At 36.0% G+C, this 20,857-nt stretch overlaps 1 protein-coding gene across 6 annotated transcripts in view; it reads left to right on the top strand.

Moving 5' to 3' along the window:
* Positions 1–20,857, top strand: part of PDS5B (PDS5 cohesin associated factor B) — a 110,793-nt gene that overhangs the window by 13,862 nt on the left and 76,074 nt on the right. For all 6 annotated transcript variants that reach the window (XM_071737238.1, XM_071737221.1, XM_071737256.1 and 3 more), the window contains exons 2-6: positions 8,391–8,516; positions 11,814–12,017; positions 16,170–16,256; positions 16,352–16,449; positions 17,377–17,503. In XM_071737238.1, coding sequence (XP_071593339.1) covers positions 8,409–8,516; positions 11,814–12,017; positions 16,170–16,256; positions 16,352–16,449; positions 17,377–17,503 — 624 coding nt within the window. In that variant the 5' untranslated portion in view covers positions 8,391–8,408. The remainder of the gene's footprint in view (positions 1–8,390; positions 8,517–11,813; positions 12,018–16,169; positions 16,257–16,351; positions 16,450–17,376; positions 17,504–20,857) is intronic.

The following is a 20,857-nucleotide window of genomic DNA, read 5'->3' on the forward strand; positions in this document are numbered from 1 at the left end:
TGGAAGCTGCAGGTGTCTGCAACACCACTGGAGAGAGCTGTGTGCTGATCTAAGTTTCTAAGTTGGTACTGATTATTGTCTACTTGCTTAATGTTTGGGAGGCTTTCTCAGAGTTTGAAAAAATGGGGACTTGTCTGGGATCATTTCCTAAATGATTCAAAAGGACGTGGTATATTTATATTCTATGTAAATTGCTTGCAGCTATTTTTAATGTGCATATATGACTCTGGAATCATGATTTGTTTTAACATTTTGTTCTTTAGTCATACATGTTCGTTCTTTTCCTGAATCCTCTAAATCCTCTGGATATTAAGAAAAAGCTCTCTCTTGCACTGTTACTGTGTGTACATGTTTTAATTTTCCACTTGGTGTTTATTTTAATAAAGAAGTTCCCCTTGCCATATTTTTACAAGGGTGTGTGGTGATAGGATGAGAGGTAACAGCTTATGCTGAAAGAGAGTAGATTTAGATTAGGTATTGGGAAGAAATTCTTCACTCTGAGGGTGCTGAGGCACTGGAACAGGTAACAGAAGTTGTGGATGCCCCATCCCTGGAAGTGTTGAGGTCCAGGCTGGATGTGGCTTTCAGCAATCTGGTTTACTGGGACCATGCAATGAGGGTGGAACCAGGTGATCTCTAAGGTCATTTCAAACCCAAACCATTCTATGATATTTTCTAATGGAAGTTTTAAATATAGTGTTTCCTGATTTAAATAAGCCTTGCTACTTATTAACTGCCACAAGCTTGCTATTAATGAGACTTCTGTAGTAAAACCCAGCGCTTTTACTGTAATTTGGCAGGCTGAGAGGGTTACATCTGCCTTACAATGTGATTGTTTATTCCAAAAGACCTTTTGGTTAGTGGTTTCTGTAAATTCTTCATGTATCAGTCCTTTGTGTAATAGTTCTGCCTTACAGAAATAGGAAGCTAACATTTTGTTGATACTGTGCTTAAGAGTATCTTGATTGATTAATGGTTAAGTAAAAAGGATAACATTATATAACATTTGTAAAAGAGAATGGAAAGTATTAATCTAGACATATATCTGAATCAGTATGAAAAATGACTTGGATTTACATGAGTACACTTGGTCCAACACACTGAAGTTTTCTATTTTACTCAACAGCAGAAAATTAACTGCCAAGTTTCAGCTTAAAGTGTCATTGTATAGCTGAGATAACTCAATAGCACTGAACTTATTATGCAACTACATTTAATTTAGTGGCACATAATGAAAGTCTTTAACACCTAAGTCACTTTTCACCACCTAAGTCTCCTCTCACCTTGATCAATTTTGTCAGTTTGCTATATATAGGAGGAATTTACCAGGATATAAAACTAAATTCCTGTAAGTGGTTTAAATAATTAAATTGTTTATTAATAATTATGCTGAAGTAAAAAGGTACTGGTTTCTCCCAATTTTGTAAGTTGCTGAGTACAGAATATCTTCTTGTGTCTTCTGTAGATATTACAGCTTGACCAGTTTCTTCATACGTGGAAGCAGTTAGTGGTCTCAAAAAATGGATATAAATAATGAAAAGAAATAATAAGCAGCATGTTAATAGAGGAGCAGAGCTTTGGAGTGAACTCTCTATTGTGGCTTACAAGGTGAAAAAGATTGAACTTCCTTGTAATACTCCTTGAGACAGTTTAAGGGAAATAATCTTGGGTTTTCTAAACGTTCTTTGAATTCTTGATGTTACAGCAAGAGATCACTGATGATAATGCTTGATTTTTGAAGAACAGGTAGATGGATATTTGAAAATCCTTTTTCTTGGTGTCACTTTTCATCAGTGGTATACACTGTGTAAAAACATGTATTTAAATCTCTACATATTACAACTTTCTTCCATGCTGGAAATGTATTATATTCACTGAGACTTCTAATAGCTTCGTGAACGTGAAGAAGGTGGTATTCCTAGTAGCTTTTACAAAATGTTTTGCAAACAGTTTTGAAAGTGTACGTATTTGTATAGGTCAAATTTTTGCAAGCTTTGTTAAATTTTGTATCTGTAATTTAAAAATATTGAGTTCAAGGTGTAGCTACATAATTATGTATAGTTCAGTGAAAGTTCTGAAAAATAATGATGACACTTGTAAAGTTGATCACTTCCTCTGGTTATCTTTGTTCCTATGTTTTTAATTCTGGATTTTAAACAGGAGGCAGCAGTAGGGCACGAGACAGACTTGCAGAGAATATAGGAATCGATTTGCTAAAGCTTGCTTTGTCTCATGAAAGATTCCTACAAAAATATCTGAAGGATTAAGGTTTACACATATGGATCTCTGAAAAAGTACAGTTGATGCATGACTTCGTGTATGTTAAGGCATAGTTTGTTTAACGATTTGCACAGTTAATTACATCACCATAGGCTATGTGAACTGTCATCCAAACAAAATACAGTTAAATGGAGTGTGGTTTAAGTCCCCCTTTTAGATCATTGACTTAACATTCTGTAATGATATTTATTGACTGATTAAATATATTGCATAGGTCATTAATATGGAAGATGTCAATCCACATTTTATTTGCACGTGTATGAGCTGTATTTTATGCTAGTGAGGGAGTGGAGTATGTATAGTTAAACTTTTTATAAAGAATTAAGTATGATATAGAAATCTGTTATCATTGTAAAAAGAGTAGGTATTTTCTTTCTGTTTCTTTTCTTCTTCAGCACTACCTCTCCCTGACATGTATAATTTAATTTTGAATTTGTCATGCTTTTTTATGCATACAATTTTCCCATGAACTTCTACAGGCTTGTCCTTGGTTCCTAGTTTTAGGACTTTCCAACTTAAAGTTGGACAGTGCTCCTGTCTTGAAAGAAGCAGTTTCTAGAGGTCTTACATCCTACTGTATCATCTCCTGTACAAGGAGTGTAATTAATATTTTAAATGCTATATTATCTCAAGTTTTGCTTATTTTCTTTGTAGTTTAAGATAGTACTTCTTAATATAACAAAGTCTCACTGAATCGTGATTTTTATTCCTATGCATTAGGACTACCATATAAATATATTTGTTGAAGTTCCTTGTTAAATTTAAATTAAAAAATCTCCTTTTTTTTGTTTCATTTAACAGCAGAACAGTGCACACCATACTGATTAGTCATTTATCTTACATACTGGCTGGTGCAAAGCATCTCAGTGTCCAGAGTATTTTTTTGCCTTTAAAAAGGCAAGAAATGCTTGTAAGCAATTTCCTTTTCTTTGTCTTCTAATTGTATAGATGAAGTAATTTTTGATTTCTGGAAATGTTGTGGAGAACTTAGGTTCAACAAGACCAAATGCAAGGTCCTACACGTGGGTCAGAACAATCCATACAATCAGTACAGGCTTGGGGATGAGGTTTTAGAAAGCAGCCCTGCAGAAAAGTACTTGGGGGTGCTGGAGGACAAAAAGCTGGACATGAGCCAACAGTGTGTGCTTGTAGCCCAGAAGGCCAATTGCACCCTGGGCTGCATCAAAAGAAGTGTGGCCAGCAGATTGAGAGAGGTGATTCTGCCACTTTGCTCTGGTAAGACCTCACCTGGAGCATTGCATCCAGCTCTGGAGCCCTCAACATGGGAAGGACATGGATCTGAGGGACCTGGCCCAGAGGAGGGCTATGGAAATGGTCAGGAGGCTGGAACACCTCTCCTAGGGAGCCAGGCTGAGGGAGCTGGGGTTGTTCAGCCTGGAGAAGAGAAGCCTCTGAGGGGACCTAATAGGGACCTTTCAGTACATGAAGGGGCCTGCAGGAAGGCTGGAGATGGACTGTTTGCAAGGGTCTGGAGTGGTAGGATGAGGGGCAATGTCTTTAAATCGGAGAGGAGTAGATTTAGATTGGATGTTAGGAAAAAAACCGTGAGGGGAGTGGAAAAATGGAACAGGTTGCCCAGGGGGGTAGTTGAGGCCTTATCCCTGGAGATATTCAGGGTGAGGCTTGACAAGGCTCTGAGCAATCTGATCTGGGTGAGGGTGTCCCTGCTTACTGCAGGGGGGTTGGACTAGATGACCCTTAGAGGTCCCATCCAACCCAAATTATTCTATGATTCTGTAACTGTGAAGTTTCAGTTTCTAAAAATAATAATAATGTCAGCCGAGTCTCTTGTTGAATCTCAAAGAAAATTTCAAACAATTTCCCTTTTTCAAAATGCTTGTCATCTTCCAGTATATTCCAAAAGGAGACAGTGCATCTTTAAAAACAAATCGAGCAAGATTTTTTTAAAGTCAGCCATTGGATACCACCTTCCTGGCTTATGAATTTTCATGCTTAAACATGTTCTAGATAAAGCTGTTCCTGAGGCTGCTGTTCTTCTGTCAGTCTTCCTTTTTCTTGACAGGAGCTAACTGAAACAGCTGGTGTAACTGGGATGTGAAAACTTTAATTTGGCTTGAATGAGGTTAAAATCACACCACCCACCACCCCGAGTTCTAGATGCTACTAAGTGTTTAACGCACATTATTTTGACAGAACTAGGTATGCACAGCTATCCTGACAATCCAGAAGAGCAGAAACTTCTGGGAGTGAGATTTAACAAGCTAGTTCAGTTTTATTTAGGTAACGTTTGAAGTAGTAACTGTTGTGCAGGTGGGTAGTTGAGCATTAAATTTCCTCTTGTGTAATTACAGGCTTTATTTTTTTACAATTTCTTCTAAAGTTTTGTCTTGTTTTTTGTTTTGTTGTTTTTTTCCCCCAGTAAAGCTTACCATTAGTCCTAAATAAAACCATTGGACAGTGATCCACAAATTTTCATCACAGGAAATTAAAAAATGTTTATTCTTTGTCCCTTATTACACTATGTAACTATAGACTTGTGAAGCTTTACCTTTGCAGTAGGTGCAAGATGAAGTTTAAATGAAACTTACCTGTGCCCTGGCACCTCCATGAGTGTGCTAGCAAAATCCAACTCATCTAACCTATAATGGGGTTTCCAAATCTCAAACTTTCAGGGGAAATGCAACTTAAAATTGATGAAGATTGCAGTGCTTCAGAATGTGTTAATATCCTGTGGTGGTCTAGATTCTGGATGCGTTGTATCAGAGTCAATTTGGTGGACAGGGTGAATTGGTCAAAGTGGTTTTGAATTTTAAAACAGTTGACCATTCCTTCTGGCTGAAAAGAATTATTTGTTTTGATAATTTCCAGTTATAACAGCCATCTCTTATTTCATGGGAGAGGAAAAAATCTCTACAGTGATTGTTTTCTAGGTGGTGTTCAGTGTTGTAGTGGGTTAATCTTGTCTGGCTGCTGGGCACCCACCCAACTCCTCTGCTCAACAGGACTGGGGAGAAAACAAGAATGGATCAGGTTAAATATGGAGATAATGCTTACCAATAACCATAAAGGGCAAAACAGTCTTGACTTGGAGAGGATTAATTTGGTTTATTGCTAGTTGAAAATATGAGCAGCGTGTTGATAAACAAAATATAATGACAGCTTCTTCCCACTAGTCCTTTTTTTCAGGTTTAACTTCCATTTTTGGCTCTTCTGCCTTCCCTATTCTGTGTCAAGCAGCTCAGGTGTGTCAAGGCAGAGGGTTTGTGGGCAGTTCACAACTCTTTATCTCCCCCACTTCTTTCTCAAACCTTTTGCCCTACTTCAGTGTGGATCCTAACCATGGGATGCAGTCCTTCACAAACTTCTCCAGTGCTGGTCTTTCTCGCAGGCTGCAGTTCCCCAAGAACTGCCCCTTCTCATGGGGTACAGTCCTTAGGAACAGAGTGCTCCAGCATGGGTCCTCCACAGGACCACAGGTCTTGCCAGGAGCCTGCTCCAGCATGGTCATCTCCCTGCCAGCTGTAGTGGGGATGTCTGCTCCAAGGTGTCCTTTGTGGGGGACAACCTGTGTTACTGTGCTCAGCTCTAGGGGAATCTGTTCCAGAGCATGGAGCACCTCCTCCCTTTCTTTCTTCACTGACTTTGATGTCTGCAGAGTTGTTTCATTTTTTTCCACTTCTCACTCTTGCAGCTGCAGTGCAGCATATTTTTAGCAGTTCTTAAATACATTATCACAGAGGTTCCACCAGTGTCACTGATGGGCTCAGCTTTGACCAGGGGTGAATCTGTTTTGGGGCTGGCTGGGACTGGCCCTGTCTGCCACAGGGTCGGTCTCTGTCTTCCCACAGAGACCATCTGTGCAGCCTTTCCTGCTACCAAAACCTTGCCACATAAATACTACACAGATGTTCACTTTCAAACCCTAGACCTTGGATGCCACGCAAACTTAAAGGCTTTGGTTGCATGTCCATTGGACATATCAGGTGGAAAGTTCATCTTAACCATAATAGATGAGTTTCAGTCTTAGAATTACTTCAAAATATGCTCCGAATAGGCCTGTATCACCATGGTCCAGTCAGGTTTCCACTGCTGTTGATCTGATCTGACAGCTGTCTGCCACTGGGAAAGGGGAGTTTTGTTCACCAGTTCCTTAGTTCCTGTTCCTTTCTGTCATTTAGCTTTGGTGCTTACCACATGCTTTTCAAAATCAATTAGGCTTGCTTTTCTGAGTTGATGAGCTTGGTTGGTCCAGCAAAATATCTGATGATTTGATATATTCTCAGATTGAGGGGAGCAAGGCTCCCTTCTGCTGTGATGAGCTGTTAAAATGAATTTAGTTTAGCCATGTAGCATCATTCCACCTGAAAGCCAGAATGGAAGATCTGTGTCAAACTGTAGAAGAGTGAACTTGGTTACATCAGCATCTGTATGGTTTTGAGGAGTCCTAGACTTACTGTTGTGGTGTGTTAAGAAATACGAGGATAAAGGTAGCATCACATTTTTCTGGGAGTACTAGGAAAAGTTACTTCATTGAGATTTGTTCCCAGCTTTTAAATGATCTGTTTTTTATAACATCTGCAAGAATGTAGCACTCTGTACAGCTATCTTGTAAACATAAGGTACAGAGAAGATGTCAGAAACTTGGCTTTTGTGTAGCTATTGAGTTGGGCTGCCTATCATACATGCTGAATTACAGCTTATTATGTTCACTCTATTCATACTTTTCCCAGTTTCTAAAATAAAGATGTGTTGTGCAGTGCAAATCCTTTACAAATATTCTTTAAATGTCAACACCAACTTTTTGTTTCTTCAACTATTAGCAAAGATAAAGCCAAATCTGTAACTTAAATTATTACTGTGAAAAATGTGGACTGAGAATACAAAACATGTTGGGACGTTTTTGGGAGGTGGGTAGATGAGTATGTTTCATGCTCTAGTTCTCCTTCCATGTAGAATGACCTTGGCTTGGCCAAGTAAGTCTCAGTTACAGCAGGTTACACCATCCTCTTACAGAATGTACTTCTAGACCATCTCTTGTGGATTCTTGTTAATTTTTATTTCTGATGTTTAACTTCTGAGAAGCTTCAAGGAAAGCTTCAGTATTCAATAGGAAAAAAAAGTCTGACTTGGTATTAACGAGAAAGTGGTGACTGTGAGGAAGTGTTTCAAACTTTTAAATAAGTAAATAAAAATATCAAGGCACTGGCCTTTAATTTCTGTTGTGTGGTGGTGTGTTTCTTTGTTTTGTGTTTTGGTTTCTATTATTTTCTTGACTTGTAGCTACCCTTATACATTTTTTTCTTCTAAAATTCTCATTATCCCAACACATGCTCTCTGGCTTTTTTCACTGTCTGTTGTATTAATTGCTTTCATGTAAGTAAAGCTTTTGGTTCAGCTTACTTCTCTGCAGCAGTGGAACTTTGCATAGTTTAGGATGGATTAGGTGACAGCTTGCATTTGCATCAGTTTTAAGGGTCTGGGAAGCCAAGTATAACCGAGTTGTTTTCATAGTTGGAATTTAGGAAGATGATACCATTCCTTATCTGCAGTCTTTTGCTAAAAAATTTGCTTTATGGAATAAAGAAAAGGCTTTATTTGGTTTACTCTGTTCCTGTCTGTGCTTCGTTATGTATCTGCTATTTGTATGGCAGTACTGGCAAATTAAAATTAGTGATGTGTAACACTTCAACAACACTGCAATTTAGACTTTTGAGGGAATTGTGCTTTATTTAATCATTTGGAAAACTCAAAGTCTGCTTCAGATGTCTGTTCTCACAGAGCCTAAAAATCCAAGCTCGCTAGGATTTAATATTACCAAGTGGTGGTAACAGTTCACACAATGAGATTCTTGGTTGCATCTCTAAGTGTCAGGATCAAACCTGTTCAGGAATGAGGGGTTTTAACTTTTCCATTGTGTACTTCTTGAAAAATTTATTGTTGCATGGGACAATCTACCTGAATAGATACTTCCTACAGACAGCATTTCCTACTGAAAACAACATTTTCCACCAGGTTTAACTTTGGGTTTTGCCTGCATATTTCTAGTTGAATTTTGGTTTTAAAAGTAGGACAGGTAAGGTAAACATAAACCAGCTGAGCAACACTGACTTTTTATTTTCTTTCCACAGTTTTAAAATCGTGAAATCATGGCTCATTCAAAGACGAGAGCCAACGATGGAAAAATCACATATCCTCCAGGAGTCAAAGAAATCTCTGACAAAATATCTAAAGAAGAGATGGTGAGAAGGTTAAAGGTTAGTAAGCAAGTAATTTTTTGCAGATTGAAGTTTCGTGCATAGAGTACTCAATGATCATATTACTGTATTTTTGACCTGAAAGTTTTTGGTTTTTTTTCTGGGATTTTCTGTGCTCAGAGCAGGAACTTACGTCTCTTGTGCCTTCTGTTCTACCACTTTCTGGAAATGACTTTTACAAAAATGTTTAAATGAATGGAAAACCTGAAGATAATAATAATTTTGGAAGTAATATGAATGTCTAAGAATACATTCCTTTTGTACATTTGTGTTTGTTTGAGTTTGTTATAAAACCCACTTGATTCTCATTATTTTGGCCTGTATTGTAATTAAAGGCTTTAATTACACTGCATATTTCTGTCTCTTGAGTATCTTGAGAGCATTATTTGTCCCAGCTCTATAGGAAGGCTGGAGGGATTTGGAGGATAATGATGTTAATACAGTTCTTTATCTATCCATGTACTGTCACAAAAAGGCAGGCCTGGTAGTGTTGTGCAGAAGGAATGCCTGCAACTTGTGTTTGCCCTTTGAAACAGAGGGGAAGAGATGTGGGAGAGGAAGCTTAAGTATTCTAACAGCTGGAAGAGCTTAATTTGGAGTTTGTTTTCTTAAAATCAGCTGGAACTACTTGTAAAGGAACAAAAAAGCAATAAAACCCTAAAACAAGGATTCTTTCTCCCCTCCCCCTAGTAACCTGTCTGTGCTTTGGGAATGGGGCTGATAGATTTTAGTCAGGGTAGTGCATGCATTCTGTGATGTTGGCCAGAAGATGACATTTTTAACTGAGAGACTCCTAGTATCTCCATTTTTTTTTTCAGCTTGTGAAAATGCAGAGTTCATACAGATACTTTTTCTTCTATAGTTTCGTTTCATTTTTGGCATTGAATATCTAGTCCCTTCTGTTCTGTCATCTTAATCTGTCTTGTAGGAGAAGTGTACTCTGCATAATGTCCTGTATTTTTTGTCATCTGTTATTATTGCAATGCATTCTTTAGTACTTGGGCAGGGAGAAAACCACACTGTTTGCTTTATGAAAGATTGGCTGATGTAGGCTACACTACCAGTGTATGGACCTCTACAGTATCAACATAATTTCAGGTGCTAAAGACAGCAGTTGTTGGGTGAATTATTATTAGCTTCTTCATTTCTCTGGCTGCCAAATTCAGAAGCACTTTTCCATGGATTTTATTTTAATTTGCATTTGCTGATTGTTGATGGCAATATATTTAAGTAAATAAAAGTTATATGGAAACCTGAAAATAAAATGGAAAATATTCACCATGATTTTATATATTACCATAACCTACCAACACAAATTTAAGAATTCTCATCCACTCCATTTCCAAGTTAAAATAGGAGCAGAAGGAGCTAGAAACTGAATGGTTGGAGCTATGAACTCTAGCATTGGAGCTATAAGCTGAAACTGGAAATGATGAATAGTGTGAGGCATTTTTTCCCCACTTCCCCATCATACACAAGAACCAAGAAATCATCTAATGAAATATATTACTTTTAGACCAGCAGTCTAACATAATTTTCCTTAAGTTATATAACTAAATTCCAAAGATCCTTACTATAGAAAGATACAGGAGCCAGAAAAATTGAATGGGTTAAGAAATATGGGCCACATTTGGAAAATGAAGCTCCAGGAGTATTAATCAAGATGGTCTGGGTCTCTTTTCAGGGTCGGGTATCCTCTAAGCTATTGCTTTTCAGGAAGCTAGGAAGCCATGCTATAGAACTAGCTTGTGTTTCTTTGGTTTTCTTTAAACACTGTGAAAGATGCTCTGAAGACAAGATGACTGATTTTGTTGTCCTGACCAGTATCAAAATTCCTGTTTTTTCATGGAAGGGCATGAAGAGAAACTGGATGTTCTTTTCCATACTTGAAAACAATGCTTGTTGCAAGAACTCTTGTGTTACCCGAATATTTATTAATTACCTTGTTAATTATGTACATCTAACTACTTTCTCTGGAAGTGAAAAAAATTCTATTTTTAAAAGTACTTTAATAGTGTGTAAGGGTTTCACCTGGTTCATCTTTTGTCTCAGTGGGGAGGACTTAATTTTTCTCACAATGGAAGTTATGTGTGTGCATAAGGCAGTTACCTTCTGTCTTCTGTTGAAGGATTCTAATATGCTTGAAAACTTTACAGCTGCTGTGATCCTAATGCAGAAGCCCTTATTTTTTAAAGTAGGAGTTGTTGCTACCAGACCACTTAAAGTAAATTTTGTGGAAGAAAATATTAAAAACTAAACTACAGTAAAGTAAAATAATTTTTAGTGTTCTGGGGTTATGGGCTTTTTTTTTGGAGGGGTGGGGAGGTGGCTTTTTTTTTGTTGTTGTTGTTAGGGAGTTTTCTTCTTTGAGGAACTTATCTTTCATCATTACTCTTGAAAAATATCTCTTCCTGCACTGGTGAAATAAATCAGTGGAAGTTTTGACTTCAAGTCTCCAGGCTGTTTAAAGGTTTATCTCCACTTTGTTAATTTTATTCAGAGCTGAACTCCTTAAAATGACTCTGATTCAAATAAGAAACTACACAAAACCATGATTACTTTGTTAGTAGTTTTTTTCTTTTAAGCAATTTTGAGAATATAAGAATTCTCAGCAAGGAGCAGTTACTAATTATGTCTCTTGCTTTTTGTTCTGTTTAGGGTGTTAAGTTCTTGGTGTCCCAGACTGTTTTTTTTTCCCTTTTGTTTTTCTTCTATAGACTTTAGTTAGTGGATCCAGATAATAATGGGCATTTTAATCTTATCAGACAAGATGTGTGTTGTAGGGCTGCACTGGGTTTATAAGTTTTTCTGAAAGTATGCACCCTGCTTCTGGGCAGCAAAGGGGCTAAACTTGTCTTCAGAGCAGCAGTAGAGAAAAAAATGGAACTGAATGAGAATAGAGGGAAAATAAATTTTAGTCCTATATAGTTTGGGGTGGAATAAACATTTGGCATAAAGTTCTGCTGTTTTCCAATTTTTTTCAATGAATGGCTCTAGCAGTGAATTCTATTATATATTTTGAGTTGTCCAACTTGATTATGTCATTTCTGAAGTGAAGAAAGTGAAGTACTGCAGTCAGGCTTTCAGTAACTCTACTGAGATTGTTGTGTTGGAACAATTGATAGAGGACTTGACTAAATTTTTCCTGTCCCCTAAAAAGTAAGATGCTGGTTACTCAGTTAAATATTACTACATTGCTAATAATGCTTCTAATGGAAGGTGTGCAAAATCTGGAAAGGAACTTTGATTAAGGATCCCATTACACAAAGTACCTCATGATGTCTGTGTCTCTTTTAGATGGTTGTGAAAACTTTCATGGATATGGACCAGGATTCTGAAGAAGAAAAGGAGCTCTACCTAAATCTTGCTTTACATCTTGCTTCAGATTTTTTCCTCAAACATCCTGATAAGGATGTACGTTTATTGGTAGCGTGTTGTCTTGCTGATATTTTCAGAATTTATGCCCCTGAAGCTCCGTACACTTCACCAGATAAACTAAAGGTAAATTGAATTACTATCTTTTTTCCCTTAATTTACAAAATTTATTATAACTTTGTAACATATTTTAATTTTATATAATTTATTCTTTCTCTCTCCCCTTTATTTCTGGTTCAGCCTAAGCAATCCAAGAGTATCACTTGATTCTGGGATAGGAGTGTTCAGTCAATCCAAATGTTCATCCAATAAAGTGATATATACTACATCTTTCAGTTCCTTGTGGTGTTTTGGATTTATATTGAATATAAATATTTTATTGAACTTCATTGTGATTTACAGGTAGTGTTACTTTAGAAATACTGATCCATCTATAGCTTTTATCATAGTATCTCATAAGAGCTAATTCCTTCACTTGGTAGAATGCCCCTGCTGTTTCCTATTAAACTATGAAGGAGATGGTTACTGTATTTTTATAGGTAATCTTTACTGAAACAAGAAGTATTTCTGTACAGAGTATAATTAATTCTGATGTGAACTGTAAAATTTTACAATTACAAACATCCCTGATCCCACTAGATGGAGACGGTTGATAGAAAAATGGCAGGTTTGAAAAGGTAGTACAAATCTACCCCATTTGTTTCAGAAAAATTTCATTTTAGATGAGGTGGTTTTTTTTTCTTTTTTTCAGTAGAAATCTAACTCTTTCCAGCTCACAAAATTAAACTACTTCCCTTATGCAGTCTATATCTAGAGTGAAGAACTGACTCTCTCAGGGAAAAACACTGAAGAAAAGCATACTTTCTTGTTTCCCTGATTTAAGAGTGTGTAAGGGCTTTTTTGTCTTGGCTTGTGTTTGTTTTTCTGCAGTAGGGTAAAAAGATGGTTGTAATGGAAGGTATAGCTATTACAGTGGAAGAAATAACTCAATTTCTGATCTAGTAGTTGCATCAGAAGTGCTTCATAAGTAGGGCAAACTCGACAATTTCAGTTGTAGAGCATCCTTTGTTACCAGATATACTGGATAGATATGGAGGTATTTCTTTGCTAAGTTTTGTTAATTATGAATTGCTTCCACCTCTGATTACACACTATCAAGTTACCTTGTTGGTTACACTCTCTTCAACTGGTGATAAATGCTGGCTTTCTCTACCATGTTATATTTAAATCTGGTTTTGAGGTGTCCTGGTTTATGGTCAGTTTTAAGTATATGTTTTCCTTTGTTAGAGGATTTATTTCTTTTTCTGTGTTGGCCAGCAAATTATAGTTATCCTCCTTACATTTTGATCTATCAAATGCTACTAAGCTTCAAGTTTTATAGTGTATGATGTTGGAAGGTTTGGGTTTCTGATCTCATACGTGCAGTGTAAGCGTGCTCTACTACTACTTGGATGGAGCTCTGACCAGACTAGGAACTTTCACCATCAACATCTAGTTCTGTAACCTCTGTAGATTTCAGAATTCAGTTGTTTGATGCAGTTTTCTAAAAATATTTTGATAATTAAAGAAAGGATGAATAATAGAGAATTTTACTTGGGGCTGTTGAGGTGGGCGTTTGCAAACCAGTTTCTGCTGAACACAGCATTTGTGGCTGCAGAACAAGCAACATACAAATGCTGAAGAGTTCCCTCTATGACAAAGAGGTAAGAGGAGAACTGCTTCTTCTTGGGTTATATTTATCTTGGCACTATTTTTATCCAGTATTTATGTCATTTCCACACTGCATCTTAGAGCCCTTCCTAGTATGTTTAGCACCAAAGTTGAAGATGGAGAAGGGAAGTGCTGAAAGGGATAATTTTTTGAGAGGGGAAAACATAAAATTTAAGGTCTTGTCCTTGCTTCAGAATCTGTTTAATTTATGGATCATGCAAGTGAGATACTGTGAGAAGGAATCAGAACTTGGTTTCTCTTATGTGTATCTTCAATAAGAATCTTACATTGCGTGCTGACTGTTGAAAGACATTTGATAACAGGGATGGAAAAATGCCACAAATAGCCTAAAAGCAGAACTGGAGCAGGATTGTTCTTCTGGGAACTGGAAACTTTTAAGTTCTCAGTCTGGAGAAGTTCTAATAACTGGCATATGTCAAAGAAAACTGCTTGGACAAATGGAGTGTCTGTCTGAGTCAACTGAAATGGTGATGTTTAAGAGTGTGTATGGTAGAACTGGGACATCTGAATGTGTTTTGTGGTGAAAGTCTGATGCTTACTGAAGCCATTATGTGGTTAATTGGTATCAAGACAATGATCCACAAAAAAGCATTCAGTGTTCTTCCTAAAGATGTTTTAAGAGTTTGGGCTCTAATGTAGACTTGCTTTAGGGAGTCTGGTTTGAAACTACATTGTCCAGTTTGACAAAGAGCTGCTACTAAGAAACTGCAACAAGTTTGCTTTATCCTGTGTTTTTAGTTTATAAGTGTATGTTCAAATAGTATGTTCTGTAAGCTAAATAAAGGGAAACCCTATGGGTTGTATTACACAAAATATTAAAAATTAGTGAAGTTTTGAGTTGAGTTTGTCTTGCTTCCTTTGAAACAGGAATAGGAAAAAGTAAATAAAATTAGGAGTAAGTTATTACTTTTTCATATTATGCCATTATTATTTTTGAAGCAATCCTATGCTAGATGTTGTGCCTTATGCCATTTATTAATATATGTATTAATGTGCAATACAGTGATGTGTACTTTAAAAAAAGTAGGAAAATTAGTTTTGGTCTCAAAAGAGTCTGAATCACATTCAGAAAGTAATTGCTGCATACTGAGCACAGGATAAAAAAGTAAAGATACTTTGTTAAAGGAACTAATTGAGATTCATATATACAAGTAAATTTAAACAATAATTATACCTAGGGCAGATATTTTTAGATGAAATAGTTTTTATTTGGGTGTTGGTCATTTTCTTGGATGCTTCCTTTTCTCTTTAATTGAATCTTATCCCTCACCGAGGCAGTTCTTATGTCTTCTCTAAATTTTACATCACCTTTTGGTGTACCACTTTTTCAGAACTTATTTTGGATGGGCTGCTGTCCTGCTAGTGGTTTAGACTCTACTTTTTAAGGGGGGATTCTTAAGACTGGCTTTTTTCTTGTGAACTGAATGCTTTTTAGTGGTTGGACTCCATTAAACATGTCCTTTGAACTGTGTCTCCTGATTTAATTTCAACTAAAATGTCTTAATTTGTGTACTCTCTTAACTATTCGGAGTGTGAACCAAACTGCTATTTTTCTGATCATCCTTATCTAACACTTCAAATGCAAAGCCTTGATCCAAATCCAAACATTAATGTAGCTGTATCTCTGAAAAATGTGCTGTGATGTATTTTTTTTACCAAGAGATGATGAAGTCATATGTAGCGCAGATTTAATTTTTACCTAGAACCACAGTAAATGTTTGGTTTGGTGATCAGGGCTGGATTTTTCTGGTTGTTGATTTATATGTGAAGTGTTAAACAAAATATTGTAGATACAGTAGAGTTGTGAACTTTTTCTTTTGATCTGTACTTCTGAATCTTTTGATTTAATATAGTAGTTATGAAATTCCAGCTGTCAATTACCTGAATGTTGAAAGCATTAAAAAAAATACACCTTCTCTTTCCATTTTGTTCATAATTGACTGTTTGTTCCTTACAACTTGCTTGAATTTTTACTGTGTAAAATTTTTTCTGAAGAAGTCTTCTGGTTCTGAAAGTTGATGAGGGAAGTAGGAGAAACTTTGCTTATTAGTTTTTGAAAGAGATTTGATCTGTATCAGTTGAATAAAGATAGAGAAATGCACAAAGAGTGCAGTGTAAACATATAATAATTCTCTTGGTAAAGCTGCCATTGCCTGCTGTTTTATCCTCCTCCTATTGAAATCTATTGCAGTATAAAGTAATAATGTAAAATTCATTGTCCTTCTGAATAACCTTTTGACTTTTGCAGCGTATCACCCAGCTGCAGCTCTGCTGGTCAACTTGGATGTTTTCCTTTGGAAAAAAAAATTTGGCACTGTAGAAAAAGGTTACTTTCTCAACACCTTAAAAAACATGAAGTGTTTTGAAATTAGTCCTTGATATTCTCTGTCATGTTCTGTATATCATTTTCTTTTGAACAGTGAAATAGTGTGTCTGTCATTGCTGAATATTTTGGAGTGCTGAATTATACTAATAATTTTAAAAGATAAGTATTTTAGTTCTGAATGTTTGTGCAATTGATTAAATAGCTTCTTTTTTTTCCCCCAGGATATATTTATGTTCATAACAAGGCAACTTAAGGGTTTAGAAGATACAAAAAGCCCCCAGTTTAATCGATATTTTTATTTGCTTGAGGTAAACATTATAACATTTCATAATTACTCTTAAATGTAGTTTTTCAAATTAGTCTTTTATTAACTACTCCTTTTATTCTTTCCTGTCCACAACAGAACATTGCTTGGGTCAAGTCTTACAACATATGCTTTGAATTAGAAGACAGCAATGAGATTTTTACACAGTTGTACAGAACGCTGTTTTCAGTAATAAAGTAAGTATTGTTAGCCCCAATTATGATATATTATTGCATGGTTGAGGTCATGTTTCTAACCTAAGTGTTCAGTCTCTTGTGTGGCTTTTAGCATTAGTGAGCTTAGTCTTGTAATTCAGTTTAACTAAAGATAGGAGAATAAATACAGTACAATACAATTTTGCCAGTTTTAATTGAAGACACACTGCAAAAAAGTGGGGGTTTTTTTCTGAAAAAACTTGCTTTGATTGTCATTTACTGTGTTTATTCTGTTATTAAAATTGAAAGCAAATGGTGCAATATGCAATTCTAAGGAATTGGAAGTTTTATTGCTATAAAAATGTGAGTCAGATAGTAGTGGACACTGGAAGATACTGCTAGAGATTTGTCTCATGTGCCCACCTGGTTCAGACCAGGAGCAGCTAAAGCAGATCACCCAAGATGTAGCCAGCTGGGTTTTTAGCATCTTCAAGGATGAAGGCTCCATGGCCTCTCTGGACAACTTCCTGGTGCTCAATCACCCTTAAATTAAAAAAAAGCTTCTTATGTTTAAATGCCATGTCCTTTATTTCACCTGGTGCCCATTGCCTCTTGTGTCACTGGACACGACTGAATCTGGTCCTGTTGTCTTTGCCTGATGCTGGCATCAGGTATTTAAATCTAAGAAGTTTCAACCTAGGCCTGGTTCTAACTGGATGCAGCTCCCCAGATGATGATGATGCACTGGTGCTGAGTAGAGAGGAGAGGTGTTTTAATACACTACTACAGTAGTAAATAAAGAGAGCATGAGATGTGAGAACATTTGGGAAAGAGGCAAATGTAGCTGAGAAACATAAGTATTTTGACTTCTAGAAAACTTTATATTCCCTGTTGTCCTCACCATAATAAGTATTCTGAATGGAAGTTTTACTTTATATGAACACTAAAAATTCTTGTTTTTAATTTCAGCAACGGTCATAACCAAAAAGTACACATGCACATGGTTGATCTCATGAGCTCTATCATTTGTGAGGGAGATACTGTGTCACAGGAACTCCTGGATACAGTGTTAGTTAATCTAGTGCCAGCACATAAGGTAAGACTTAATAGTGGCTTAATTTTTAAATTATCATTTTGTTTTAATTGTGATTTGTTGGATGTATGTATTCAGATATTTAGATTTCATTTAGAGACTAACTATAGCAAATGTGCTCCTGTTACTTGTATTTTTAGCAAACAAGTAATTTTTTAATAGCCAGAAAATTCAGTAGCACTTCATTGCTTTGAGTCACTTGTCATAAACAGAAGTGTCAATGGTCACAGTAATTTAACAGCTTTACTGTCCTATGACTTTACACACAGGGGGCTTTTTTGTGATCAATACCAGTAGAACTTAATATGAAAGATGGACATATGCTTTGGAAAGTTTCTAAGTAATGTAATAGTGTATCAACAGATCAAAGTAATATGCTCCCCAGACTGGTAGGGAATGGTTCTTGACTATGGATTTGTAGTTTGCACTGTTGTATTGTTGTATTTCAGAAATGTTGGCTTGGTGTTATTGAAAGCACATTGGTGTGGTTTTGATGCAGCCACGGAACTAATCATGTTCAAAAATTGTGGTTCCAGCTCAAGTGATGGCTGGCAATCTTTAAAGAATGATGTTTAAAAAAAAACAGTCCTACAGATGAACTGAGAAGGTTAAAACTTTGTATGTGATGTTTCAACATTTCGTATTTTAATAAATAAACAGTCCATAAGTTATTTTTCTATTGACAGCCCAAGACTAAATGCTTAGTACACATCAGTTACTTTTGGGGGGGCTTGGCATTTCTTCTGCTTCAGTTTTAATGAAACTGACCCTTTGGATAGGATACTAATTTATAGCTTGTTTTCTAACTAAAGTAGTTTCATAACTTAAAGACCAGATTTTTAGTACTTTTACCTTTTTTTTTTTTTTTAAAATTTGTTTTAACCATTTTTTTAATCAAGGAAACAAATTTACAATATTTTTCTGTTTCATTTCAACATAGTCTTATGATGTTTAAATTTCTGGAGCTTGTATAGTAGCCACAGAAAGTGGTTAAATCACTAATGTAACATTGGGGAAATGTAATGATTTAGAAGGGAGAATTTTCCCTAGAAGTCCATTGAGCACAAAGGTAGAAGAAGGTTAAGGATAAGGCCAACTATAAAGCTATGTCTTGGCTGACCTGGCCATTAAGCTGTCAAAAAGGGAAACTTAAAAATCAGGCTGGCCACCAAAAAATGACATAAAAGCAAGTATTGATGTAATGTAAATGGGTGACCTTATCTAGCCAGATTCCTTGGTGACCAAAACAATATCTTTGATGGAGTTGAAGAAGCACAAATTACAAGTTTTATTGAAAAATGATCGGATTGGCAGAATATTGTAGATAGATACAAGAACTATGTTTGTGGGAAGTGACACAGGCAAGTGTTCTAAACACAGCCAGAGGGAATGGAGAGCACCTGAGAGAACATGGAGTGCTCTTATGAATTGAGTGACTGTATTCTAGAAAACAGAGAGAGAGTTTGTGTGAATTCTGGCATATTGAGTAACACTGGGTTGAAGACTTGAGTAACTTAATCCATATAATTTATCAAAGCATCAGTCTGCAAGTGTGTGTGTAATAAAAAGGTTCAGACAGCTCCTTTAGTTTTGGATCCCAGATGCTAAGGCCCTATGGCTGAAAATAGGTTAATGTGGAAATTTATTTTTAAGAGATGTAGTAACTAGTTGAACAATTTACCAAAAAGTTAATTCTATGCTATTGCCTCTTAAAATCAAGGTCAGTATTTTTCTGAAGAGGAATGCCATTTGTGGTCCCTAGTCCTGAGTACCTCAGCTGCAAAAACTTAGGCAGAAGGAGCATATAGTGGGGATGTAAGATAGTATCAAGTGTCTGCCTACCATAACTAGGAGCTGCTGAGGTAGCCCAAGTTTCTCTCTTTTTCTTTAATGAACTCTGCTGAAATTCATTTGATAGAATTAATATGGAATCAAATAAATAGTGAACTAAACTTGGGTAGTCAATATGAAAAAAATAGAGTTTTTGTTTCTCTTTTTAATTAGTAAACATTTCTGGCAACACCCATAAAGAATTTTGGCATTGCGCAGTGTATTAGAAGGCAAATTTTATTTTATTTCCTTGAGTGTTTGCCAGAATTTTCCATTTTCAGCCTCAGGAGTACTACGGGGAATCACACATTGTACATCCCACATGCTTTACATGCTTATCTTCTTGAAAAAGTGATATTGACAATTAAATTCCTGTCTCTGCTAGGAATTTGCTTAATAACTAGTGTTATCTATCTTGGCAACACTTCAGCTGAGCTTTTTCTTTGTCAGCCATCCCTAAAAAAACAATTTCCCTCCCCTAGCAGAACTAGAGAGTCTGTTGAAATCGTTTTGTCAAGTGCTCTTGAATACAGAATTTGTATTATTTGAATTCTGCTTATATGCCTTTGATAATAATAAAAAAATTGAAGATCCTTTTTGAATGGCAAGATAATAATATGTCAAAATTTATGGGATTTTTTTCAGAGTATTTGCTCTAGATACAGGTTTAACATTTTACTGTTGTAAACTCACTGACTGGATTGATGCTAACTAGTCATCCTTTTTGAAGAAAAAAAAAAAGACATGCATTTGTTTTTCTGTTGGTGTTTTTTTTTCTTTTAAAAGTTAGTATAAAGTATTTAATTCTTAATTGCTTTGAACAGTGTTAAATTGGACACTGAGAGGCAACTAGAAAAAGTCACTACTGACCCCATTGTAGCACTACAGCTGATTTTTTTTTTTTTTTCTCTATGGCAAACTGTCCTGGAGAGCATTTTCTATATATACACAAAAATATCTGTGCCATGGTTTCAGAATGATTGCTACTGCTTCTTGTGTCTGCAGTAGAAGTTTGTCAAACATTCTAGAGAAAAAGAGAAATGAAAAATGAGTTGGCAAAATTCTTAATGTCTTCCAGAAGTGTAAAAAGCTTGAAAGCAATATAAACAAAAATCGTTGTGGGAGTTGAGACAAAGGAGAGAGCTTAAGGTTCAAGATTGTATAGCTTCAAATACTATTGTTGAAGGCCTTCTAAGCATAAAAGAAATTACCTTCTTCTGTTAACCTTTTTTTTTTTTTTTTTTTTCTGTAAGAAAACTGGAGGTTTGGTTTGGTTTTTTTTGTGTGTGTGTGTTTGATTTTTTTGGCTGGTTGGTTTTTTTGGTGGTTTTTTTGTTTTTTTGTTTTTTTGGAAAGGTTTATCTCTGAAACCCTGGAATTCTTTTTTAAACTATGGTGTAGAAAATCTGTGTTGTGCCTATTCATTAGTTCTTTGGTTTGGCCTTATCAATACTTCTTCCTCCTTTTTCTTTCAAACCTTAGCAATTACTAATCACTGCTTGAAACAGTGTTGCCAGCTGATGTCTT

This window comes from Heliangelus exortis, chromosome 1 (assembly GCF_036169615.1).
Source record: "Heliangelus exortis chromosome 1, bHelExo1.hap1, whole genome shotgun sequence".
NCBI classification, from domain to species: domain Eukaryota; kingdom Metazoa; phylum Chordata; class Aves; order Apodiformes; family Trochilidae; genus Heliangelus; species Heliangelus exortis.